Genomic DNA, 27644 nt, shown 5'->3' on the forward strand with positions numbered 1-27644 from the left:
TTCCTTTGCTCAAAACCATAAAATCTCGTTCTTGGAAGCCAGATGTTAGAAAAGATGACGTAACTTTACCTGAACAGTTTCGTACACTGTATTTTTCATTTCCTTCGTTTCATCTGCAAGAAGGTGACAAAGAATGTTCATTGGCTTTAAATCACAAATTAATTTAGTCTGTTTTCTACTGAATCACATTTACATCACTGCAGCCACTGATTTTGGTGTTTGTGTGTTTGAATCTTTACTCTGACGTACGTTTTCCGTTTTTTCGATGTCGAACAAAAGCTGCTGCTTTGTAAATTATCACCAAAACCACAATGACAGCGACAATGACAGAGACAATGGTGATAATGATATCGCTCCGTGGTTTAGGGGCTGTAATGGAAAACAGAAAAACTGATATTAGTTATTTTCAGAACTTAATAACTTTAAAACATAAAAATATTTCTTTAAAAACAATTACATGCTCTAAATTCAACTGACAACTCTGCATTATAACCATAAAAATATAATTTAGAATTTAAATATAATATGTACAGTTCTTTTCTTACCAAAGTTAAAAAGTGTTACAAAGGAATTAAACAATAATTAAAACAGAGATAAAAGTAGTTTTTTCTTTTAAATAGAGTAAAGTTGAGAATTTGTTGTAGAAAGTCTAATGTCAACTGGTCATTCAGGTGTTTGGGGGCCTGTCCGGCAAAAGCACGACAACCTAAACCACCAATCAGGCTCTGAAAACTACCAGGAAACAAATATCAGCTGAACCAAGATGCCACCCAGCATGACACATAGAAACCTGGTTGTGTGAAGTCAACAATAAAATCTTAAAACAATGCAGAAATGAACAGGGAGCCAGAATGTGAGTCATATGATCATGTTGTCTTTAGCCAATTATAATCCAAGCAGCAGCATTTTAAACCAACTGAAGGAGAAAGTCTTTATCTAGTCTTTAAATGTTGGGAAAGATTTAATATTTCAATATGAACTTAAGTTGGAACACAACCTTCTATAAAACAAAGTTATCAGCTGATTGTGTTGTTGGTCACTTACCAGGATTTGAGAAACAAAAGTCCCGAATCATTGTTATGTGCTCGTCCAAGCTGACCTGGTTGCTATGGTTACAGATAACTGAGAAGCCTTTGGACAGGTAGACACGGAGGGAGGTGCCTGAGGTCGTGACCTTTGACCTCTCTCCTCCCTCCTCCTGGCTGCAGGTGTTGGTGTCACATCTAAAAGTGCTGTTGATGCGATGGGAGTCCTGTGTGCTGCAGGTCACTGTGAGGTTACAGGAGTCGGAGCTTGAGGAGAGAAAGTCCACTGTCCCATTAACCGGAGACACTGGATCTGAGGGGGAGGGACACAGGCATTAATGGGTTGAGAAGTTGGGCAGCTACTGTGTGTCGATATTTAAAATCTGAAGAAACCTACCTTGAACTGTGACGCTGTATTTACCCACATAAGTGTTATTGACCCCGAAAACACCTGCAGTGTAACGTCCACTGTCGGCTTGTTGCACATTCTTCAAAAGCAAAGAGTGATTTTGAAGAAAAATCTCGATTCTTCCATGATAGGGGCCAATTGTGTTTGTTTCGTTATCATCAAATAATCTAAATATGTTTGAATCATTAAATCTCCATCTAAAATCACTCCGTTTAACTATTTTAACAGGAGCCGTGACGTTGAGAAGCAGATCCTTCCCCTTCTGCACAAATACAGGAGTCACAGTGTCGGAGCCTGTAGAAACAACACAGCATCACTTTATTAGAAAGAAAAGACTTTGATTTAAACTGTAGTTTTGGTCCATTTTTACTTCTACTCATTAAACAGAGACTCATGATACAAAACTACCTCGGCCCAGCAGGTTGTGTTTGCCCCTGTCTGTTGGTTGGTTGGTTTAATGATCAGCAGGTTTACTTAGAAACTGGATTTCCACAAGACTTGGTGGAAGGATGGGACATGAGCCAAGAAAGTTACATTTCAGGAAGATTCAGGATTTATTTTGTGAGACGGGGCTGATTTTTATATTTTCCATGATTTCCCAGGGAATGAAATCAGACATATTGAGGGGGACTGAGACTTCTGATTACTTTAGTGCAGCTTGACTGAATTTAAGAACTTCTGGACCTCGGAGGTAAATTGACATTCTAGTGTCTACAAATCTATTTTATTTGTTTTGTTTTCCTCTTTGAACTTATTTCTAATTCATCCTTTTTATTTCTTTACCTCTTTTATTCTACTCTTTTATTCTTTTATTTGGCTTGTAAATTGTAAATAAAAGTGCCCTGCCTTGCCCGTCAGCAGGATTATTTAAGCCACTAAACTGATTTCCTTTCAATTTTGAAGTGGATTCTGTGGATGCGAGAATTTTCTTTCACCTTCTTTAACATGGTGAGATACTATGTGTCTTCTGAAATATATTCCTCCTCATATAGGGGCAGAATTATTATTATGAGCTAAATAAAACGCTTGTAATCGTTGATTTTCTTTCTCAGACCTAATTGCACACAGTGAGCAAAACTATTGGCGTTTAATAAATAATGTTCCTGCTGTGATGTTATTATTATTTATTGATTTGTAACATATCAGTTCTAGCAACATAGATTTGTCTGATTAATTAAAATGTTATTCAGTAGAGAATGAAAAGAGAGAAGTTTAGTTTCCTGACGAGCTCGTACGTGTAGATGTGGTTTGAGTCACAGTATTGACCCTTGACTACTTGTCTTCAGTGGAACCTGATGAATGTGGGGAGTGATGTGAACGTTACACTTATAACCAAAGTTAGCACTTTGAATTTATAATCAAGCTTCTTTGAAAAGATGATAAACGAGTCCATCACACAACAGTTTCTGGAACTTAAACAAAACGTGTGAAAGAGGAAGAGACTCTGCAACGGTAGATGTTACTCAACAGCTCATTTCTCACACGAAAAATGTCCAGTGGACGTACACTACCGTTCAAAAGTTTGGGGTCACCCAGACAATTTCGTGTTTTCCATGAAAACTCACACTTTGATTTATCACATGAGTTGCAAAATGAATAGAAAATATAGTCAAGACATTGACAAGGTTAGAAATAATGATTTTTATTTGAAATATTAATTTTGTTCTTCAAACTTTGCTTTCGTCAAAGAATGCTCCATTTGCAGCAATTCCAGCATTGCAGACCTTTGGCATTCTAGCTGTTAATTTGTTGAGGTAATCTGTAGAAATTTCCCCCCCACGCTTCCTGAAGCACCTCCCACAAGTTGGATTGGCTTGATGGGCACTTCTTGCGTACCATACGGTCAAGCTGCTCCCACAACAGCTCAATGGGGTTGAGATCTGGTGACTGCGCTGGCCACTCCATTACAGACAGCATACCAGCTGCCTGCTTCTTCCCTAAATAGTTCTTGCATAATTTGGAGGTGTGCTTTGGGTCATTGTCCTGTTGTAGGAGGAAATTGGCTCCAATCAAGCACTGTCCACAGGGTATGGCATGGCGTTGCAAAATGGAGGAGTGATAGCCTTCCTTATTTAAAATCCCTTTTACCTTGTACAAATCTCCCACTTTACCAGCACCAAAGCAGCCCCAGACCATCACATTACCTCACCATGCTTGACAGATGGCGTCAGGCACTCTTCCAGCATCTTTTCACCTGTTCTGCGTCTCACAAATGTTCTTCTGTGTGATCCAAACACCTCAAACTTTGATTCGTCTGTCCATAACACTTTTTTCCAATCTTCCTCTGTCCAATGTCTGTGTTCTTTGTCCATATCAATCTTTTCTTTTCATTGGCCAGTCTCAGATATGGCTTTTTCTTTGCCACTCTGCCTAGAAGGCCAGCATCCCGGAGTCGCCTCTTCACTGTAGACGTTGACACTGGCGTTTGCGGGTACCATTTAAAGAAGCTGCCAGTTGAGGACCTGTGAGGCGTCTATTTCTCAAACTAGAGACTCTAATATACTTGTCTTCTTGCTGAGTTGTGCACCGGGCCTCCCACTTCTCTTTCTACTCTGGTTAGAGCCCGTTTGTGCTGTTCTCTGAAGGGGTAGTACACACCGTTGTAGGAAATTTTCAGTTTCTTCGCAATTTCTGCATGGAATAGCCTTCATTTCTAAGAACAAGAATAGACTGGCGAGTTTCCATGAAAGTTCTCTTTTCTGGCCATTTTGAGAGTATAATCGAACCCACAAATGTGATGCTCCAGATACTCAACTAGCTCAAAGGAAGGCCAGTTTTATAGCTTCTCTCACCAGCAAAACAGTTTTCAGCTGTGCTAACATAATTGCACAAGGGTTTTCAAGGGTTTTCTAATCATCCATTAGTCTTCTAAGGCGATTAGCAAACACAATGTACCATTAGAACACTGGAGTGATAGTTGCTGGAAATGAGCCTCTATACACCTATGTAGATATTTCATTAAAAACCAGACGTTTCCACCTAGAATAGTCATTTACCACATTAACAATGTATAGAGTGTATTTCTGATTAATTTAATGTCATCTTCATTGAAAAAAACAGTGCTTTTCTTTGAAAAATAAGGAAATTTCTAAGTGACCCCAAACTTTTGAACGGTAGTGTACAGAAATAGACACTGACCTGTAACAGGAAGCATCACTCTACGTTCTCTTCCTGTCACCGAGCCCTGTTTTAATATCTAGCTTTGTCAATAAAAGGTAAAGTTTCCTAATCAATCTGTTCTGTTCTCTGAGTCGCTGCCACAGGACATTACATTAATATTCAGTTTTGTTGGTTTTACAAGCTTTTTAAAAAGTTTCTCCACGTCTGTTATCACTCATTATATATTTTAAATCGAATTCAAGCGTAGAACTCAACTTGAAAAACCACAGATATATGGAAGGAAGTTTTACTGAGTGAATCTTCAATCAACAAGTCATAATTTGAATATAGTCATCATTTTAATATTTATAGAATAATGAAATAAACAATTATTAACAACAACAACAAAATTTGAAACAAGCTACATTGCTGAAACAGTCACATAGTGCAACAAGAACAGAGCAATAAAACTATATTTGAAGAAGAAATGTGATAAAAATGTAGTGTTTACCTCGGGCTTCATATGCGTGAAGCAGAGAAATGACAAAGAGAAGAATGATGGGATGCATTCTGTCAAATGTGCCGTACGAGGAAGTGGATCCTAGTTTAGACCTCAATCAGCCCAGCAGCAGTCAGGGTGTCTGTGGGGCGTGGCCTAATAGAGTGTCATCCACATGAACCAAAACATGACAATAGATGAATAACAATGATTGTCTCCTAACAAGAGAACATATCGAGGTCTGTCAGTAAACACTTTGATCTTGTTCAAGTTTTGATAATGTGAGGAACTGACTGCTGGTTTCAGGGGAGATGTTTCAGCACCAGGACAGACTGCTTGGTGGATTGTGTGGAACATCTTGGTTTGTTTTTCATGTGTCGCGTGAGGGAAGCGGGGAAATGAGGTATTGCAACAGCGCCACCTGGCGAATTTCACCTCCAGGAAAGGTGCAACAGCAACAGCACAGGTTCGTTGATGTCACGAGGCAAGAGACGGCTTTACTTGTAGAAAAGACACAACTTTTATTGAACTTAATAAATGCATAATTCAACAAAAAGCTAAATGAAACAACAATCACCAGAAACAAACCATCACATGAAGTTAAACACTGAGACAAGAGAAGAGCACCGGGCTGGGACTGACCACGGAGACAAAACACCTGCTGCAACACAGGAGACGAGCGGAAACGGAAGTAGGGAGAGCTGTGCACGGCCGCTTCCTGAAACATGGGGGAAGCACGACGTCGCCTAGCAACCAGCGCGCCATGAAAGCAGGCACAGCGCCACGCAGCGGCAGGGAGGGAGCGCGCCTCCGGCTCCACGTGTTAACAGGTTGGAGTGACCACAGTTTCTGTATGAGCCTGTCAGCTGCTCCTGGTCAGCAGCGATAACATGAGGATGTGGAAATGATGGGGGGGCGGCAGTGGGAGGGGAATCTTTATTTGTTCAGCGTGGGGTTAAGAATAGGATAGAGGCATCTTCATATTTCCATACACATAATCCAGATAGATAGATAGAAACTGTTTTAAATTGTTTTTTTGGCTGTTAAACATTCCTCGTCATCATATTAGTATTTTTTCAAAGGAAGCATATTTGTATGTTTTGTAAATGTCACAATGTTGTTTAACTAAAACATTTATAATTCCCAATAAAAATGTTTAAAACACTTGGGTGAAGTAAGAACTTTATTGTACGTGCACCAGACACTCATCAAAAATATAGCTGAAGCCAAAATCACTTTGAGGTCTTAATTGAGTTTTTCATGGAAATTGGTCAAATTAACACAATGTACACAAAAGAATATTAAAATCTCTTTTCATCAAAATATCTAATTACAAGACCCGATTGAGATTCATTTAAAGGAACAATTTAGCAGAATCGTTACAAACTTTTGTCTTTTTAAACATTGAAAAGCTGCTTACTGCAACATAAAATGAGTTGAACTAGGTCTTAAGAATAAAGACATCTGTACAAGAAATACCAGGATTTTACAACAGCATTCATCCAAAATGTCAAACACTCATCAGGAATCTTTTTCAATAAGACAGAAAATATATAAAAACAGTTTTGGGTGGCGGAGCTGTTCCAGATGCCTTCCTGCTTCTGGTTCTGGATGAAAAAAACTTTCCAGGGAAAAATATAACATGACTCACTTCTGGGTAACACAATATTTGAAACTGTCCAAAAGGCAGAATGTGGAAGACAATTTCAGATTTTCTTCAGGCCAGGGCCGAATTTGTCCACCTGAGCATACAGGCTCTCAGGCTGAGCCGTGTCTCCGGCCTCAGTGGATTTCATGTGGGACCTGCTTCGATCACGCCCTGCAGATGGAGTGGACGGAGAAGGAGCTGCAGCATCATCGGTTGGATTCTGATCCAGAAGTGGTGTCTGCTAATTTTTGACCTGGAGAGATAAAGTCAAATAAAACTTAGTCTGTAGTTCAACGTATCAGCAACAAGCAAAGTAACTTTACCAAGACAGATGTTAGAAAGATGACGTAACTCACCTGGAACATCTTCAGACACTGTATTTTCCATGTCCACACTTTCATCTGCAAGAAGGTGACAAAGAACCATTGGCTTTAAATCAAATTAATTCTAGACTGTTTTCTTACTGGAATCACATTTACATCACTGCACCCACTGATTTTGGTTTTCGTGTGTTTTGTCATTTTTTGTGATTTTATGGACTTCTAGAGGTTTTATATAACACAGCATTGCTTTTCTAAAATTCTGTTGATAGACAGATACAATAAAATAAAACCTACACACAGACATTCATCTTGATATTATCTATATGCTAAATAATCTAAATATGGATTCTATCCACATCGTAAACTGGGAAAGGATCTCAGATATTGTCATTGACCCTAAAGGTGGTGGATCATGAATAAAGAAGGACACAGTGAAAATGCACCCCATTTACAGTATTTGCAGAATTTTACCTAACGTACGTTTTCTTTATTCGATGTCCAACAAAAGCTGCTATGTTATGGCAATTAGTCACCAAAACCTTAATGAGTGACAGAGACAAAGGCGATGAAAGCGCCCGGTGGTTCAGGGGCTGTAATGGAAAAAACAGAAAACTGATATTAGTTATTTTCAGAACTTATTCACTTTAACACGTAAAAAATTTTCTTTTAAAAACAATCACATGCTGTAAATTCAACTGACAACTCTGTACTATTACCATATAAAATATAATTTTTAATTCTAAATATAATACACAGTACCTTTCTACTAAGTTAAAAGTGTTTAAAAGGAATTTTAACAATAATTAAAAATACAGACAAAGAAGCTTTTTCTTTTTAAATAAAGTAAAGTTGGAGAAGTTGTCGAGTTATAATCCAAGCAGCATTTTGAACCAACTGAAGGAGAAAGTCTTTATCTAGTCTTTTAAATGTTGGGAAAGATTTAATATTTCAAAATGAATCTTGTTAATTAATAACCTTCTATAAAACAAAGTTATCAGCTGCTTGTGTTGTCGGCCACTTACCAGGATTTGAGAAACAAAGTCCAATCATTGTTGTGCTCGTCGGAGTGACTCTGGTTGCTATGGTTACAGATAACTGAGAAGCCTTTGGACAGGTAGACACGGAGGGAGGTGCCGGAGGTCGTGACCTTGGACCTCTCCTCCCTCCTCCTGGCTGCAGGTGTTGGTGTCACATCTAAAAGTGCTGTTGATGCGATGGGAGTCCTGTGCTGCAGGTCACCGTGAGGTTACAGGAGTCGGAGCTATTGGAGAGTGGGAGTCCACTGTCCCATTAACCGGGAGACACTGGATCTGAGGAGGGACATGGCATTAATGGGTTGGAGAAGGTGCTACTGTGTGTCGATATTAAAATCTGAAGAAACCTACCTTGAACTGTGACGCTGTATTTACCCACATAAGTGTTATTGACTTCGAAAACACCTGCAGTGTAACGTCCACTGTCGGCTTGTTGCACATTCTTCAAAAGCAAAGAGTGATTTGAAGAAAAATCTCGATCCTTCCATGATAGGGGCCAATTGTGTTTGTTTCATATTTAATAAATAATCTAAATATATTTAACCATTAAATCTCCATCTAAAATCACTCCGTTTAACTAATTCTAACAGGAGCCGTGACGCTGAGAAGCAGATCCTTCCTCTGCACAAATACAGGAGTCACAGTGTCGGAGCCTGTAGAAACAAACACAGCATCACTTTATTAGAAAGAAAAGACTTTGATATAAACTGTAATTTTGTCCATTTAATTTCTACTATTGTAACAGACTCATTAAATAAAACTACCTCGGCCCAGCAGGTTGTGTTTGCCCCTGTCTGTTGGTTGGTTGGTTTAATGATCAGCAGGTTTACTTAGAAACTGGATTTCCCACAAGACTTATGGGAAGGATGACATGGGCCAAGAAAGTTACATTTCAGGAAGATTCAGGATTTATTTTGTGTTTTTTATATTTTCCATGATTTCCCAGGGAATGAAATCACATATTGGAGGGGGACTGGAGACTTGATTACTTTAGCAGCTTGACTGAATTTAAGAACTTCTGGACCTAGGTAAATTGATTCTAGTGTCTACAAATCTATTTTATTTGATTGTTTTTATCTTCTTGAACTTATTTCATGTTTTCTACAGATTTCCTATTTTATTTCTTTTTTTATTCTACTCTTTTCATTCTTTTATTTGGCTTGTAAATTGTAACAAAAGGCCCTGTCCCTGCTCCGTCAGCAGGATTGTTTAAAAGCCACTAAACTGATTTTCTTGAATTTTGACGTGGATTGGTGGAAGCGTAGAACTTTCTTTCAATGCTCTTTAACATGGTGTGAGATACTGCGTCACTGTTGGCAGAGATATGCTCTCTCTCTCCAAGGGTCCTTCTTACTATACATATTTCTTTCTCAGGAAATCAAATGATAATAACATGATTCCACTTTTCCTCTCTGCAGTGTTTTAAACTGGCAGTCTAAATTTAACAGTTATCAAAGGAACAGGTGGATGTGATAAGATCTAAACGTGTATATTCAACTCTTAGCTCCTCAAGAAAAGAAATTATAACAAAAATAGTATTGAAACTCTAATACATGCGGCTCTTCTGAAATATTTTCATCCGAAGTGGCAGACAGACAGACAGACACTGACATGTAACAGGAAGCATCACTCTACGTTCTCTTCCAAGTCACTGAGCCCTGTTTCACATCTAGCTTGTCGATAAAAGGTAAAGTTTCTAATCAATCTGTTCTGTTCTCTGAGTCGCTGCCAGGACATTACATTAATAGTCAGTTTTGTTGGTTTTACGTTTTTAAAAAGTTTCTCCACGTCTGTTATCACTCATTATATATTTTAAATCAAATTCAAGGACACAACTTAACTTGAAAAACCACAGATATATGGAAGGAAGTTTTACTGAGTGCCAATCAACAAGTAATAATTGAATATAGTTATCATTTTAATATTTATAGAATAATTAAATAAACAATTATTAACAACAATAAATAATAATTCTAAACAAGGTACATTGCTGAAACAGTCACAAAGTGCAACAAGAACAGAGTAATAAACTATATTTGAAGAATAAATGTGAGAAAATGTCAGTATTTACCTCGGCTTCATATGCGTGAAGCAGAGAAATGACAAAGAGAAGAATGATGGGATGCATTCTGTCAAATGTGCCGCACGAAGTGGATCAGAGTTTAGACCCTAATCAGCCCAGCAGCAGTCAGTGGGTGTCTGTGGGCGTGGCCTAATAGAGTGTCATCCACATGAACCAAAACATGGACAATAGATGAATAACAATGATTGTCTCCTAACAAGAGAACATATCGTAGGTCTGTCAGTAAACACTTTGATCTTGTTCGCTTTGATAATGAGGAATCGACTGCTGGTTTCAGGGGAGATGTTTCAGCACTGCGGACACTGCTTTGGTGGATTGTGTGGAACATCGTGGTTTGTTTTTCATGTGTCGCGTGAGGGAAGCGGGGAAATGAGGTATGGCAACAGGGGGCGCCACCTGGCGACTTCCTCCAGGAGGTGCAACATCAACAGCACAGTCATGGATGTCACGGCAAGAGACGGCTTTACTTGTAGAAAAGCATACAACTTTTATTGAATCACTGAATGCATAATTCAACAAAAAAGCTAAATGAAACAACAATCATCAGAAACAAAACCATCACATGAAGTTAAACACCGAGACAAGACTGCAAACCAACAGAACGGGTCGTGAAGAAAACGCAACCACCAGGGATTGGGTCGCCAGCCCCACAAAGTCCAACAATAAAAGATCATTAAACCATGTCACAAGTGTTAAATGCTGATGAAAACAAACATAGCAAATAATAAACCAAATCCAAACCAATGTAAAGAACAATTTGAAAGTCCTTCGAGGTGGTCACCTGAGCTTCTAATCAAATGAGCAGCTGGAGAGAGAGAGAGAGAGAGAGAGAGAGAGAGAGAGAGAGAGAGAGAGAGAGGAGAGAGAGGTTATATTTGAGTTTTTAATTATTAGCTCTGGCAGAGGGTTACACAGCAAATAAGGTTTAGAGTGCAGCCACACAGCAAAAAATCAAAAGTGTTATATTTTAGTGTTAGACTTGGGAGTTTAATATTGAGTCATTTCAATCCTCATTCAACTGGGTCGTGTATCTCTGGCTCTTCTGGGTGGGGCACTGACTGTGACGGTTGCCTTAGTCGTAAGCGGGAAACTTGGCTTAACTTGAGTGATTAGCTTATGTAAGTAACATGCACATTTTATTACATTTTCGACTCCAGGAGCCTAGTGCTTGCTTCTATTTCTGCTGTCAAGTAAATGCTAAATTATCTAGCTGGTACTATACAACTGTTGTTAGCTGGCAGCAGGTGTGCTGTTTGGGTAACCTAACTAACTGTGCTGGGAAGCACTAACCAGCAGATAGCTGAAGTATCACTTAACCAGCTCACTGGCCAACTCATGTAATGCAACGTCTACATTAGCCGCTTGTATAGTTTGCTGTATGTGCTTGTATCCTTAGTCGCACATGTTGGTATTGTTAGCTGCTAGCGTGACGCATGCGCTAGTATAATGAGCTGCACGTCCTGGGCTTGGTAAGAAAGAAATGCCTAATTTTGAATAACTTATTTTGTAAAAACAATTGCCTAGATATACAGGTTCAGTTGCCCAAGCTCAAATATTGCAAGTTCTCTAGTGGATGGTCTTATGTATGGGAGGGCTGTGCATGAGTCAAAGTGTTTCTTCTGTAGATTGACCAAGACTTCACTCATGATGTTTGGAGAGGAGGCTTCTGGGAGATTTTTGGCAAAATGGCCCACTTTCTTCCAACCAAGGATCTTGGCAGACTGCAAGAAACCAGAATTCTAATGAGCATGTTGAAGACCTCTTGTCTGCACAACAAAATTCAAATGAGTTGCAAGTGTTTCCTCTTTTAAAGCTTCTGAGACCTTTAAATCAAATCTGTTGCATAATCACATTTAAGTGTATTTTCATTTTGTAAAATTATTCTGACAATGTTATATTTCATGTATTTCCTTGCACCAAGGTTGGGACAGGACCTGTCAAGCATTCTGCTGTTGGTTCACCTATCAACCTCAAAAGGCCACAAGAAGAATGCTAAGATTAGGCTCATATCACGCTGTCAATCATGTTGTGAGATATCTGAGGGTAGGCATATATTTATTTATTTTTTATGCAATTGTTATAACACTGACACCACTTTTATTTGAGTGCTTCATAGTGTTCTTATATCTCATTGTTTTTGCAGGTTGGAACCAGTGTTGAGACCTTCTGGTATCGCTTGGAACCAGGACAGCCTCTTCCTTGCTGCAAGCAGGAACAGAAGAATAACATCCAACGGTTCTGTCATCGTTGACCACAAGGCCATCCCTTGCAATGCCCAAACATCTCGGGCCGCTTCGATGAACTCTTCAAAGCACACTTCATCTTCAGTGTTAACTACTTCAACAGCTTCTACACGTTCATCCAAACCACGGTGTGCCCAATATAGATGTGGGAAGTGCCAAGGAATGTCCCAGAGTCAAAGAGTCAGAGTGTTCCTGCACACTGACATTTCCAAAGTGACACACATCGTTGGATTTAAAATGCTCATTTGTTTTGCCTTAGCAGGACACCACAAAAGTTCTGCATTGCTATGTCAGCATTTGAAATGTCACCATGGTTTGTATCCGAAAGACATTACGTTTGAAATGTGGTGAGCCGGAATGTTCCTATCATTTTGCACTTATTCAGGTTGCTAGAAACACCTCATCCGCTTGCACAGGACACTGGTTCGATAAATACTATGGACAATGTGGAGCTACCAAAGAGAAAGTGGATGAGTCACCAAGTCCTGTAAGCAGTCTGTACTGACACTCCAGTAACCAGAATGTGTGGTTCTGTTGTAGCGAAGTTACAAGCATCAGGTGTTGCTGAGAGCACTTTCAAAGCAATGGTAGTTTATCCTCCAAAGCATCACTTTATGATACATTCTCCAAGGTGTATTCAAAAATAGGTCCACTCCTCCACGTATGTTGCATGAGATTTGAGGCCAAACATAATTTTTCCAAAAGATCAGTTAAGAAATTTCAAAAATATCACAAAACCTTGTAAGACAACACCAGAGACAAGTAGCTATCACTGGGAGAATTTCCATTTTCAGAGGTTTGAGTTTGGTCTAGTGCGGAAGGTGAGACTTTGGGCGCAGTGTTTAATGTAAAGCGCACACTGTGACATGTCAACTACTAACTGGGTGAAGAACTATGGAACTGAGTATCACACTGGAATGTTTGTTTTGATTAGAACCGATACAGAAATTTCTGTTTTGGAAAGATCAACAATATCATTATAAATGAAGATCAAGCTTCGCTTTTGACTTGCAAAGTTGACACACTTTATTTTGATGACTACTTTAATGCATACTGTGTTGAGGAGAGAACTGATTCATTTTCTGTAATTTCTTTGGAGGATTTAATCTATTACAGACCCTATGACAACAGTTTTCTAATGAGATGGATGAAAACATACATATTGCCACACTGCTACATTGTGTGAACTTTGCTTTGAGGACTGATGGGAAAAGATGTAAAGCCAATGCTGTACAGTGGTGTGCTCACACAAATACAGTTTCATGTTAACTAAACTTCTTTGAATTGCTGATTCTTTCTTTCTTTCTGTATATAGTTGTAACAGCCCCTGGCGTGAGTCGCCACGCTAGGTAAAGGACAACAAATTACTAATTTGGGCACAACAGGATAAGAACATAAAATTACAAATAAACCCAACACAAATAAATCAATCTGTGTCAGTTACAATAGTTATAGTTTTTAAAGGAATAATATCACAGTATGGGATTGGGGATTATAAATCGACTCCTACAGTGTTTTTAAAATATGAATCAATCCTATAAAGAGTTAAATATTGAGTTACATTTCCTTACATCCCTCAATAGTGTTAATATGACTTTAACTCTAGTGCTTAAAAATCATACTTGTGGTGTTAATCTTGACACTGCACATTAGTAAAGTTGTTTCAATTTAACACTGGCCAGTGTTGACCGCAAGCAATTTCAACTATAGAGAGAGTTGCTGAACTCTGTCTGAGTGTTAATTCTTAAAACTTTCAAAAGTGTAGTTTTAACTCCCTACAGGTTGGACCTATATAAATACCCTGGAAGTTTTGTATTTGACTCTATAGGAGTTGAATAAACACTGTTGTGTATGAGTAGTGTGTATGAAGGTTTTTATACAACAAGACAGAAAGCTTCTATTGCTGTTTGGAATCATTCCTGGTTGTTGGTTGCCAACCTTCTCGTCATCATATTAGTATTTTTTAAAGGAAGTATTAACACTTGGGTGAAGTGAAGAACTTTTTTCATCAAACATAATGTAGCAGCAAAATCACTTCGGAATTCATCCAAATGTCAACACTATCAGGTATCTTTTTCAATAAGATATGAAATATATTACAATAACAGTTAAAGTATGAGCTGTTCCAGATGCTCCTGGTTCTGGATGAAAAACTTCCCAGGGAAAATATAACATGACTCACGATAACAATAATACTGGAAATTGTCCAAAAGGCAGAATGTGGAAGACAATTTCATAGATTTTCTTCAGGCCAGGGCCGACTTCTGTCCACCTGAGCATACAGGAGCCTCAGGCTGAGTCGTGTCTCCAGCCTCAGTGGATTTCTCATGGACCTGCTTGATCAAACTGTAGATGGAGGACGGGAGAAGGAGCTGCAGCATCATCGGTTGATTCTGATCCAAGTGGGTTCACGTCTTTGACCTGAGATAAAGTCAAATAAACTTTTGCTACCCGAGGTGGTGGCTCCAAAGTTTCCCTTTTCTAATCACAGATTATATATATCACTATTTTCAGTGGTGTGGTCGCACTGTAACAAGTAAGTAATCACCAAGAATCTATATGACTCTTCTAATGCAGTGATGTGATTTTGGCCAGTGGCAGTTTAGTGGGAAACACATTGAGAGAGTCAGCACACAAGCACAGCTCAGACACACAGGCTAGCAGACCTCAGAGGGATGTTTGATGAATGTAGCACGGCAGCTGGAAATTCGCCTGATCCGAAAGCAAAGTGTTTTGTTCGAGCACAAGCAAGCAGCACGAAAGAAGCGAGGCACACGAAAGGTAGGGAGCAAGCACACAGGACCAGGATCAGCAAAGGGTCAAAGGCCGCGTGGCAACTACACCCCCTGTCGACAGATGAATTTCAGCCGTGGCTTTTATTTTATTTATGTATCTATTTATTTTTTGCCCATTTCCTTTGCTCAAAACCATAAAATCTTGTTCTGGAAGACAGATGTTAGAAAAGATGACGTAACTTTACCTGAACAGTTTCGTACACTGTATTTTTCATTTCCTTCGTTTCAAGAAGGTGACAAAGATAATGTCTATTGGTTTTAAATCACAAATTAATTTAGACTGTTTTCTACTGAATCACATTTACATCACTGCAGCCACTTGATTTTGGTGTTGAATCTTTACTCTGACGCACGCTTTTCCGCTTTTTTCGATGTTAACAAAAGCTGCTGGTATGGCAATTATCACCAAAACCATGACTGTGACAAAGGCGATAAGTAATGATACAGTTCAGTGGACAGGGGCTAATGGAAAAAGAAAACGATATTAGTTATTTTCAGAACTTCATTCACTTTAACACGCATAAATATTTCTTTAAAAACAATCACATGCTCTAAATTCAACTGACAACTCTGCATTATAACCATAATAATATAATTTATAATTTAAACATAATAAGCTTCATATGTATAATACTTTCTACCAAAGTTAAAAAGTGTTACAAAGGAATTAAACAATAATTAAAACAGAGATAAAAGTAGTTTTTTCTTTAAATAGAGTAAAGTTGGAGAATCTAAGGTGGTGGAAAGTCTAATGTCAACTGGTCATTCAGGTGTTTTAAAGCCTTGTCCGCAAAAGCACGACAATCTAAAACCACCAATCAGGATTTGAAAACTACCAGAAAACAATATCAGTTGAACCAAGATGCCACCCAGCATGACACATAGAAACCTGCTGTGTGAAGTCAATAATAAAATTCCTAAAACAATGCAGAAAACGAACAGGGAGCCAGAATGTCAGGATTGATGAAAGATCTTGAGCCAGTTATAATCCAAGCAGCAGCATTTGAACCAACTGAAGGAGAAAGTCTTTATCTAGTCTTTAAATGTTGGGAAAGATTTCCATATTTCAAAATGAACTTAAGTTGGAACAATAACCTTCTATAAACAAAGTTATCAGCTGTTTGTAAGTTAATACTTACCAGGATTTGAGAACAAAAGTCCTAAATCATTGTTATGTGCTCGTCCAGCTGACCTTGGTTGCTATGGTTACAAGATAACTGAGAAGCCTCGGACAGGTAGACACGGAGGGAGGTGCCTGAGGTCGTGACCTCGACCTCTCTCCTCCCTCCTCCTGGCTGCAGTAGTAATATGCTGTCACATCTAAAAAGTAAGCAAGATGTGATGGGAGTCCTGTGTGCTGCAGGTCACTGTGAGGTTACAGGAGTCTGAGCCGAGGAGAGTAAGTCCACTGTCCCATTAACTGAGACACTGACCTGAGGGAGGGACAGGCTTTAATGGGTTTGTAGTTGCTAGCTACTGTGTGTCGATATTTAAAATCTGAAGAAACCACCTTGAACTGTGACGCCTGTATTTACCTACATAATTGATTCCATTCCTAAACGCTGCAGTGTAACGCCCACTGTCGCTTTGTTGCACATTCTTCAAAAGCAAAGAGTGATTTTGAAGAAAAATCTCGAGCCTTCCATCATAGGTGTCAATTGTTTTTGATCTGTTATCTTCAAATAATCTAAATATGTTTGAATCATTAAATCTCCATCTAAAATCACTCCGTTTAACTATTTTAACAGGAGCCGTGACGTTGAGAAGCAGATCCTTCCCCTTCTGCACAAATACAGGAGTCACAGTGTCGGAGCCTGTAGAAACAACACAGCATCACTTTATTAGAAAGAAAAGACTTTGATTTAAACTGTAGTTTTTGTCCATTTTTACTTCTACTCATTAAACAGAGACTCATGAGACAAAACTACCTCGGCCCAGCAGGTTGTGTTTGCCCCTGTCTGTTGGTTGGTTGGTTTAATGATCAGCAGGTTTACTTAGAAACTGGATTTCCACAAGACTTGGTGGAAGGATGGGACAGGGCAAGAAAGTTACATTTCAGGAAGATTCAGGATTTATTTTTGTGATTTTATATTTTCCATGATTTCCCAGGAATGAAATCAGGCATATTGAGGGGGACTAGGACTTCTGATTACTTTAGTGCAGCTTGACTGAATTTAAGAACTTTGCCTGGACCGGGGAGGTAAATTGACATTCTAGTGTCTACAAATCTATTTTATTTGTTTTGTTTTATCTTTGAACTTATTTCTATGTATTCATCCTTTTTATTTCTTTTACTCTTTATTCTACTCTTTTCATTCTTTTATTTAATTTTGTAAATTGTAAAAGTGCCCTGCCTTGCCCGTCAGCAGGATTATTTAAAAGCCACTAAACTGATTTCCTTAAAATTTTGACGTGGATTCTGTGGATGCGAGAATTTTCTTTCACCTTCTTTAACATGGTGAGATACCATATGCCTCTGAAGATATATATTCCTCCTCCTCATATAGGGGCAGAATTATTATTATGAGCTAAATAAAACTTTTCGCTTTCTCTCAGACCTAATTGCACAACATTTAATAAATAATAACTTCTGTATGTTATTATTATTTATTGATTTGTACATATCGGTTCTAGCAACATAGTTGTCGATTAATTAAAATGTTTTCAGTAGAGAATGAAAAGAAGAAGTTATTTCCTGAAGCTCTGTGTATTGGTTTGAGTCACAGTATTGACCCTTGACTACTTGTCTTCAGTGGAACCTGATGAAGTGTGGTGATGTGAACGTTACACTTATAACCAAAGTTAGCACTTTGAATTTATAATCAAGCTTCGTGAAAGATGATAAACGAGTCCATCACACAACAGTTTCGGAACTTAAACAAAACATGTGAAAAAGTGACTCTGCAACGGTAGACTTTCTTCAATAGCTCATTTCTCACACGGAAAATGTACATGGACGTACAGAAATAGAGACACAGACAGACAGACAGACAGACAGACAGACAGACTGACAGACAGACAGACAGACAGACAGACAGACAGACAGACAGACAGACAAACAGACACCGACATGTTACAGGAAGTATCACTTTACGTTCTCTTCCTTTCACCGAGCCCTGTTGTAATATCTAGCTTCCTCTAGGTTAAGTTTCCTAATCAATCTGTTCTGTTCTCTGAGTCGCTGCCACAGGACATTACATTAATATTCAGTTTTGTTGGTTTTACAAGCTTTTAATAAAGTTTCTCCACGTCTGTTATCACTCATTATATATTTTATAATGAATTCAAGCGTAGAACTCAACTTGAAACACCACAGATATATGGAAGTTTTACTGAGTGAATCATCAATCAACGAGTCATAATTTGAATATAGTTATCATTTTAATATTTATAGAATAATGAAATAAACAATTATTAACAACAACAACAAAATTCGAAACAAGCTACATTGCTGAAACAGTCACAAAGTGCAACAAGAACAGAGCAATAAAACTATATTTGAAGAAGAAATGTGATAAAAATGTCGTGTTTACCTCGGGCTTCATATGCGTGAAGCAGAGAAATGACAAAGAGAAGAATGATGGGATGCATTCTGTCAAATGTGCCGTACGAGGAAGTCTGCCCTAGATCTCACTGCCTCGCAGAAATACTTCCGTTTTTTAAATATGTTTAGTCAAATCTGCAGTGAGGAGGTGTAAACACTGTGGACGTGGCCTAATACTCAGAGTGTCGTCCACATGAACCAAAACATGACAATAGATGAATAACAATGATTGTCTCTAACAAGAGAACATATCGAGGTCTGTCAGTAAACACTTTGATCTTGTTCAAGTTTTGATAATGTGAGAACTGACTGCTGGTTTCAGGGGAGATGTTTCAGCACCAGGACAGACTGCTTGGTGGATTGTGTGGAACATCTTGGTTTGTTTTCATGTGTCGCGTGAGGGAAGCGGGAAATGAGGTATTGCAACAGCGCCACCTGGCGAATTTCACCTCCAGGAAAGGTGCAACAGCAACAGCACAGGTTCTCTGATGTCACGAGGCAAGAGACGGCTTTACTTGTAGAAAAGACACAACTTTTATTGAACTTAATAAATGCATAATTCAACAAAAGCTAAATGAAACAACAATCACCAGAAACAAACCATCACATGAAGTTAAACACTGAGACAAGAGAAGAGCACCGGGCTGGGACTGACCACGGAGACAAAACACCTGCTGCACCACAGGAGACAGCGCAAACGGATAGGAGAGCTGTGCACGGCGCTTCCTGAAACATGGGGAAGCACGACGTCGCCTAGCAACCAGCGCACCATGAAAGCAGCCACAGCGCCACAGCGGCAGGAGGGCGCGCCTCGGCTCCACGTTAACAGGTTGGGGACCACAGTTTCGCATGAGCCTGTCAGCTGCTCCTGGTCAGCAGCGATAAGAGGATGTAAATGATGGGGGCGGCTGTGGGAGGAATTTTATTTGTTCAGCGTGGGGTTAAGAATAGGATAGAGGCATCTTCATATTTCCATACACATAATCCAGATAGATAGATAGATAAATAGATAGATAGATATAAACTGTTTTAAATTGTTTTTTTGGCTGTTAAACATTCCTCGTCATCATATTAGTATTTTTTCAAAGGAAGCATATTTGTATGTTTTGTAAATGTCACAATGTTGTTTAACTAAAACATTTATAATTCCCAATAAAAAATGTTTAAAACACTTGGGTGAAGTAAGAACTTTATTGTACGTGCACCAACACTGGACACTCATCAAAAATAATGTAGCTGCCAAAATCACTTGAGGTCTTAATTGAGTTTTTCATGGAAATCTGGTCAAATTAACACAATGTACAATAAAAGAATATTAAAATCTCTTTCTATCAAAATATCTAATTACACAAGACTCGATTGAGATTCATTTAAAGGAACAATTTAAAGAACTGTTACAAACGTTTGTCTTTTTAAACATTGAAAAGCTGCTTAAGCTGCAACACACAAATGAGTTGAACCAGGTCTTTAGAAAGAATAAATACACATCTGTACAAGAAATACTAGATTTACAACAGCATTCATCCAAAATGTCAAACACTCATCAGGAATCTTTTTCAATAAGACATGAAATATATTACAATAACAGTTTTAAAGTGGGCGGAGCTGTTCCAGATGCTCCTGCTTCTGGTTCTGGATGAAAACAAAAACAAAAAAATTCCGAGGGAAAATATAACATGACTCACGGCAACAATAATACTGGAAATTGTCCAAAAGGCAGAATGTGGAAGACAATTTCAGATTTTCTTCAGGCCAGGGCCGACCTGTCCACCTGAGCATACAGGCTCTCAGGCTGAGTCGTGTCTCCGGCCTCAGTGGATTTCATGGACCCAAGTTCGATCAAGCTGTAGATGGAGGACGGAGAAGGAGCTGCAGCATCATCAGTTGGATTCTGATCCACAAGTGGGTTCACGCTTTTGACCTGGAGAGATAAAGTCAAATAAAACTCTTTTTGCTACCGGGGGGCTCCGAAGTTTCCTTTTTCTAAATCACAGATTATATATATCACTATTTTCAGTGGTGTGATCGTACTGTGGCAACAAGTAAAGTAATCTCACTAAGAATCTATATGACTCTTCTAATGCAGTGATGTGATTTTGGCGGTGGCAGTTTATTGGGAGACACATTGAGAAGAGTCAGCACACAAGCACAGCTCAGACACACAGGCTACAGACCTCAGAGGGATGTTTGGATGAATGCAGCACGGTGCAGCTGGAAATTCGTCGCTTGATCCGCAGCAAAGTGTTTTGTTCGAGCACAAGCAAGCAGCACGAGCAGCGAGGCACACGTAGTGCTGCAGGAGCAAGCAACAGGACCAGGATCAGCAAAGGGTCAAAGGTCATGTACAGTAACTACACCCCCTGTCGACAGATGAATTACAGCTGTGGCTTTTATTTCATTTATTTATCTATTTATTTTTTGCCCATTTCCTTTGCTCAAAACCATAAAATCTCGTTCTTGGAAGACAGATGTTAGAAAAGATGACGTAACTTTACCTGAACAGTTTCGTACACTGTATTTTTCATTTCCTCCGTTTTATCTGCAATAAGGTGACAAAGAATGTTCATTGGCTTTAAATCACAAATTAATTTCGACTGTTTTCTACTGAATTACATTTACATCACTGCAGCCACTGATTTTGGTGTTTGTGTGTTTGAATCTTTACTCTGACGTACGTTTTCCTTTTTTTCGATGTCGAACAAAAGCTGCTCCTATGTAAATTATCACCAAAACCAAAATGACAGTGACAATGACAGCGACACTGGGGATAATGATATTGCTCAGTGGTTCAGGGGCTGTAATGGAAAACAGAAAAAATGATATTAGTTATTTTCAGAACTTATTCACTTTAACACATAAAAATATTTCTTTAAAATCAATTACATGCTCTAAATTCAACTGAAAACTCTGCATTATTACCATAAAAATATAATTTATAATTTAAATATAAGAAGCTTCATATGTATAATACTTTCCTTACCAAAGTTAAAAAGGGTTACAAAGGAATTAAACAATAATTAAAACAGAGATAAAAGTAGTTTTTTCTTTTAAATAGAGTAAAGTTGAGAATTTGTTGTAGAAAGTCTAATGTCAACTGGTCATTCAGGTGTTTGGGGGCCTGTCCGGCAAAAGCACGACAACCTAAACCACCAATCAGGCTCTGAAAACTACCAGAAAACAAATATCAGCTGAACCAAGATGCCACCCAGCATGACACATAGAAACCTGGTCGTGTGAAGTCAATAATAAAATCTTAAAACAATGCAGAAATGAACAGGGAGCCAGAATGTGAGTCATATGATCATGTTGTCTTGAGCCAGTTATAATCCAAGCAGCAGCATTTTGAACCAACTGAAGGAGAAAGTCTTTATCTAGTCTTTAAATGTTGGGAAAGATTTAATATTTCAAAATGAACTTAAGTTGGAACACAACCTTCTATAAAACAAAGTTATCAGCTGCTTGTGTTGTCGGTCACTTACCAGGATTTGAGAAACAAAAGTCCCTAATCATTGTTATGTGCTCGTCCGAGCTGACCTGGTTGCTATGGTCACAGATAACTGAGAAGACTTTGGACAGGTGGACACGGAGGGAGGTGCCAGAGGTCGTGACCTTGGACCTCTCTCCTCCCTCCTCCTGGCTGCAGGTGTTGTTGTCACATCTAAAAGTGCTGTTGATGCGATGGGAGTCCTGTGTGCTGCAGGTCACTGTGAGGTTACAGGAGTCGGAGCTCGAGGAGAGTAAGTCCACTTTCCCATTAACCGGAGACACTGGATCTGAGGGGGAGGGACACAGGCATTAATGGGTTTAGAAGTTGGGCAGCTACTGTGTGTCGATATTTAAAATCTGAAGAAACCTACCTTGAACTGTGACGCTGTATTTACCCACATAATCGTCATTTTCCCCGAAAACACCTGCAGTGTAACGTCCACTGTCGGCTTGTTGCACATTCTTCAAAAGCAAAGAGTGATTTTGGAGAAAAATCACGAGCCTTCCATCATAGGTGTCAATTGTTTTTGATGTGTTATCATCAAATAATCTAAATATATTTGAATCATTAAATCTCCATTTAAATTCACTCCGTTCAACTAATTTAACAGGAGCCGTGACGTTGAGAAGCAGATCCTTCCCCTTCTGCACAAATACAGGAGTCACAGTGTCGGAGCCTGTAGAAACAACACAGCATCACTTTATTAGAAAGAAAAGACTTTGATTTAAACTGTAGTTTTTGTCCATTTTTACTTCTACTCATTAAACAGAGACTCATGAGACAAAACTACCTCGGCCCAGCAGGTTGTGTTTGCCCCTGTCTGTTGGTTGGTTGGTTTAATGATCAACAGTTTACTTAGAAACTGGATTTCCACAAGACTTGGTGGAAGGATGGGACATGGGCCAAGAAAGTTACATTTCAGGCAGATTCAGGATTTATTTTGTGAGACGGGGCTGTTTTTATATTTTCCATGATTTCCCAGGGAATGAAATCAGGCATATTGAGGGGGACTGAGACTTCTGATTACTTTAGTGCAGCTTGACTGAATTTAAGAACTTCTGGACCTCGGCGGAGGTAAATTGACATTCTAGTGTCTACAAATCTATTTTATTTGTATTGTTTTTCTCTTTGAACTTATTTCTACGTTTTCATACAGATTTATCCTTTTTATTTCTTTTACCTCTTTTATTCTACTCTTTTTATTCTTTTATTTGGCTTGTAAATTGTAAATAAAAGTGCCCTGCCTTGCCCGTCAGCAGGATTTTTTAAAAGCCACTAAACTGATTTCCTTTAAATTTTGACGTGGATTCTGTGGATGCGAGAATTTTCTTTCACCTTCTTTAACATGGTGAGATACTATGTGTCTTCTGAAATATATTCCTCCTCATATAGGGGCAGAATTATTATTATGAGCTAAATAAAAAGCTTGTAATCGTTGCTTTTCTTTCTCAGACCTAATTGCACACAGTGAGCTAAACTATTGGCGTTTAATAAATAATGTTCCTGCTGCTATGTAATTATTAGTTATTGATTTGTAACATATCAGTTCGAGCAACATAGATTTGTCTGATTAATTAAAATGTTATTCAGTAGAGAATGAAAAGAGAGAAGTTTAGTTTCATGACGAGCTCGTACGTGTAGATGTGGTTTGAGTCACAGTATTGACCCTTGACTACTTGTCTTCAGTGGAACCTGATGAATGTGGGGAGTGATGTGAACGTTACACTTATAACCAAAGTTAGCACTTTGAATTTATAATCAAGCTTCTGTGAAAAGATGATAAACAAGTCCATCACACAACAGTTTCTGGAACTTAAACAAAACGTGTGAAAGAGGAAGTGACTCTGCAACGGTAGATGTTACTCAACAGCTCATTTCTCACACAGAAAATGTCCAGTGGACGTACAGAAATAGAGACACAGACAGACAGACAGACAGACAGACAGAAAGACAGACAGACAGACAGACAGACAGACAGACTGACAGACAGACAGACTGACAGACAGACACGGACATGTTACAGGAAGCATCACTCTATGTTCTCTTCCTGTCACCGAGCCCTGTTTTAATATCTAGCTTTGTCTATAAAAGGTAAAGTTTCCTAATCAATTTGTTCTGTTCTCTGAGTCGCTGCCACAGGACATTACATTAATATTCAGTTTTGTTGGTTTTACAAGCTTTTAAAAAAGTTTCTCCACGTCTGTTATCAATCATTATATATTTGAAATCGAATTCAAGCGTAGAACTTAACTTGAAAGACCACAGATATATGGAAGGAAGTATATGGAGTTAATCGTCAATCAACAAGTCATAATTTGAATATAGTTATCATTTTAATATTTATAGAATAAGGAAATAAAGAATTATTAACAACAACAACAAATTTCACAACAAGCTACATTGCTGAAACAGTCACATAGTGCAACAAGAACAGAGCAATAAAACTATATTTGAAAAAGAAATGTGATAAAAAATGTCGTGTTTACCTCGGGCTTCATACGAGTCAAGCAGAGAAATGACAAAGAGAAGAATGATGGGATGCATTCTGTCAAATGTGCCGTACGAGGAAGTGGATCCGAGTTTAGACCTCAATCAGCCCAGCAGCAGTCAGGGTGTCTGCCTCGCAGCGGCGCTTCCGCGTCCGGTGTAAACCCGGCGTAACGAGTGTGTGTGTGTGTGTGTGTGTGTGTGTGTGTGTGTGTGTGTGGGGGATGAGGTGGGGGGTGGGGGATGAGGTGGGGTGGGCCAAGGCCATGTAGGAGACTCCACTGTATTGTGACGACACAGTACACAGGAAGCTCATTCGCAGTCACTCAAGCATGACGTTTCTGACTTAGAGGAACCATAACAAAACGCGCAAGTGTTTTTTTTCCAGAGTTTTTGGGTTGGTAGACATGCCAGATACCCACATTAACCTGTAGAAGCACTAACAAAGTGGAATTTGCATGCTATGTCCCCTTTAAAGTACCAGGACAGACTGCTTGGTGGATTGTGTGGAACATCTTGGTTTGTTTTTAATCATCCATGTTAACAGGTTGGAGTGATGACAGCGTCTGCATGAGACTGTCAGCTGCTCCTGGTCAGCAGCGATAACATGATGATTTGGAAATGATGTGTCACAATACATGTTGACTGCATATCTCCCCTGCAGCACATGGAGCTGTGTGGCTCAAGCTAACACTGGCCCTAGTGTCGTGTTCTTTTATCCTTAGGTATGAGAAGGGTCGGTCTTAGTTCAAAAAGTATTTATTTAGAAGCAATGAAAAAGGTACAGCATAGCTATGGGCACTCAAGGCACAGCCTCGGCTTTTAGTCCGTAGTCGGGTAGTCAAGAGTTGCTGAACGGATGACAGGTCAATATTTATAATAGTAGGTTGAAGGCGTGGTCCCAGCATCTTGGAACTGGAATCCACCAATGATGAGGAGCCCTCCAGGTTCGTCACTCCTTTGATAGTAGCTGACAAATCTTACATTCTGACAGTGTTGTTTTGTATTAAGAAAAGCCTTATCCGGTTGAAGCTTTGTGAGTCTTCAGTAGTTTTGCAGACACAGTGTTTTGTTCATTGGAGTGTGAAACATTGTGTTTGTTTTATCGTCTGTATGTTCTGTGTGTAAGCATGCGTATTTATCAGACAAGACAACGCCTTTCTATCTGGCCTTCAGAAGCTGGGCAGCTTCTTCATTTCTTTCTAAGACATAGGTCACAGTGTCTTAATGAGCACAGTGCATTCATGTATGTGTGATGTTGAATAAGCTAAAGGAATACTGTAATATATATAAAGGTTATGATGAGAACAAGTTTAAGTACAGTGTATTGTATGCCACGGATTACAGTCCTAACACATAACAAAACATAAATTCTTTCTGTTAAGGTACAAACATGGTGCGTGTAAAATCGATCCTTTTCAGGGCTATAGTGTCTAATTATATTATTAAAATCCTAACACTAGCTACATCTGCTAAGGACGTTATGTGTTCACCCCTGTCTGTTGGTTGGTTTGTTTATTTGTTGCTAGAATAACACAAAAACTACAAGATGGATTAATACGAAACACGGTGGAGGGGAAGAACCCATTGCATTTTGGTACCGATCAGGGGGCGGATCCAGGAAGTGCTTTTGTAATTCATTCAACATTGTCGTAGATTTCTCAGAAAATAAATCATGGATCTGCTGAAGTAAACCAGGCATGTTTAGGGTACTGATATCTATGAGTGTTTCTAATTTGATGCTGATTCAATCATTAATCTGGCTCTGGTGAATTTAAAAGGTGTTTGATGAGGGGACTGTGGGGGGGAGCACTCCACTGTGTGCCATTCCAGTACTGGTACTGGACCTCGGAGCAGTGGAAGCTTCTCCAATGAGTCCAAATTACTTCAAAAGTCATCATTTCAAATTACCATTGCTCATCTGTGGGACGTACTGGAAGAAGAAGGCAGCTCAACCTCATAACCATGTCGACTGTACACTGTAAAAAAAAGAAAAGTTGAGCCAACTTAAAAAAGTAAAGCAACCAGCTGCAAAGCTTTTTTAAATTTACTCAACTTAAGGGCTTACGAGTTGTGTCAACAACTTAATACTTTGTCATTCAAAGTATGAAGTTCGCCCAAAGTGCTATCTTAAGTTGGTCTAACTTAACATTACTATTCAGGTCTACTCATGTATCTAAGTTAAAAGTACTTAAAACATTAAATATGATGAACTGGAATATGTGTATTCTTATAAATTGAAAACATAAGTCAATGGCACTGCATAGTTTTAGTTGAGAGAACTATATTTTAAACTTAAAATGTTGTGTTAATTCAACTTTACTGCCCATACATTGAGGGTACTAAAAAAAATGTATTCTTTTGCCTTACTTTTAAAATGATTAGACATTTGTTGTGAAAATTCAATACTAAAAGACAGCAAAAGTCTTCAAACATGATCTATTTAATATGAACAATTGGTGCAAACCATTATAAAATCAATAACTTAACTGCCAACATAGTCAACATTGCAATAGTAACAGCAGACATTTTGAGTGTCACTATTCATCCTTATGTTAACCTAATGGTTCCATCGCACAATTCTTTTCAAAACAAAACATATGAAAATGCAAGTCACACTGTAAATGTAACAGAATAACACAGTACACCTTAAAGTGATAGTTGGCAGAAAAATGAAAATTCAGTCATTATTTACTCACCATTATGTTGGTAGATGAGTTCAACCCCTTTGATACACCTTTCTTCCGAGTCTGTATCCTACAGAAAACAAACAGAGACTAAAATAAATATTCTTGAGGTGTTCTTAAAATTCAGCTGCTCTGCAGTTTCCAGCTTCCAAGGTATACTGATCTTGCTCACTAGTGGACCAATGATTTTAGTTCTTAAAAGCGATAGATCCACCGAAAAAGGAAAAAAATACTTATTATTTACACACCACTATGATAGAGGGATGGGTGAAGTGTTCAAC

At 38.7% G+C, this 27644-nt stretch overlaps 1 protein-coding gene across 8 annotated transcripts in view; it reads right to left on the reverse strand.

Moving 5' to 3' along the window:
• Positions 1–27644, reverse strand: part of LOC118118181 — a 92936-nt gene extending 65292 nt beyond the window's left edge. For 2 of the 8 annotated variants that reach the window (XM_047341951.1, XM_047341954.1), the window contains exons 1-7: positions 27376–27604; positions 26588–26655; positions 5045–5188; positions 1423–1728; positions 1045–1338; positions 250–369; positions 70–113 (exon numbers count right to left, since the gene is read on the reverse strand). In XM_047341951.1, coding sequence (XP_047197907.1) covers positions 70–113; positions 250–369; positions 1045–1338; positions 1423–1728; positions 5045–5102 — 822 coding nt within the window. In that variant the 5' untranslated portion in view covers positions 5103–5188; positions 26588–26655; positions 27376–27604. The other 6 variants (XM_047341955.1, XM_047341957.1, XM_047341952.1 and 3 more) reach the window with 5 other exon arrangements.

This window comes from Hippoglossus stenolepis, chromosome 11 (genome assembly GCF_022539355.2).
Source record: "Hippoglossus stenolepis isolate QCI-W04-F060 chromosome 11, HSTE1.2, whole genome shotgun sequence".
Classification (NCBI taxonomy): Eukaryota; Metazoa; Chordata; class Actinopteri; order Pleuronectiformes; family Pleuronectidae; genus Hippoglossus; species Hippoglossus stenolepis.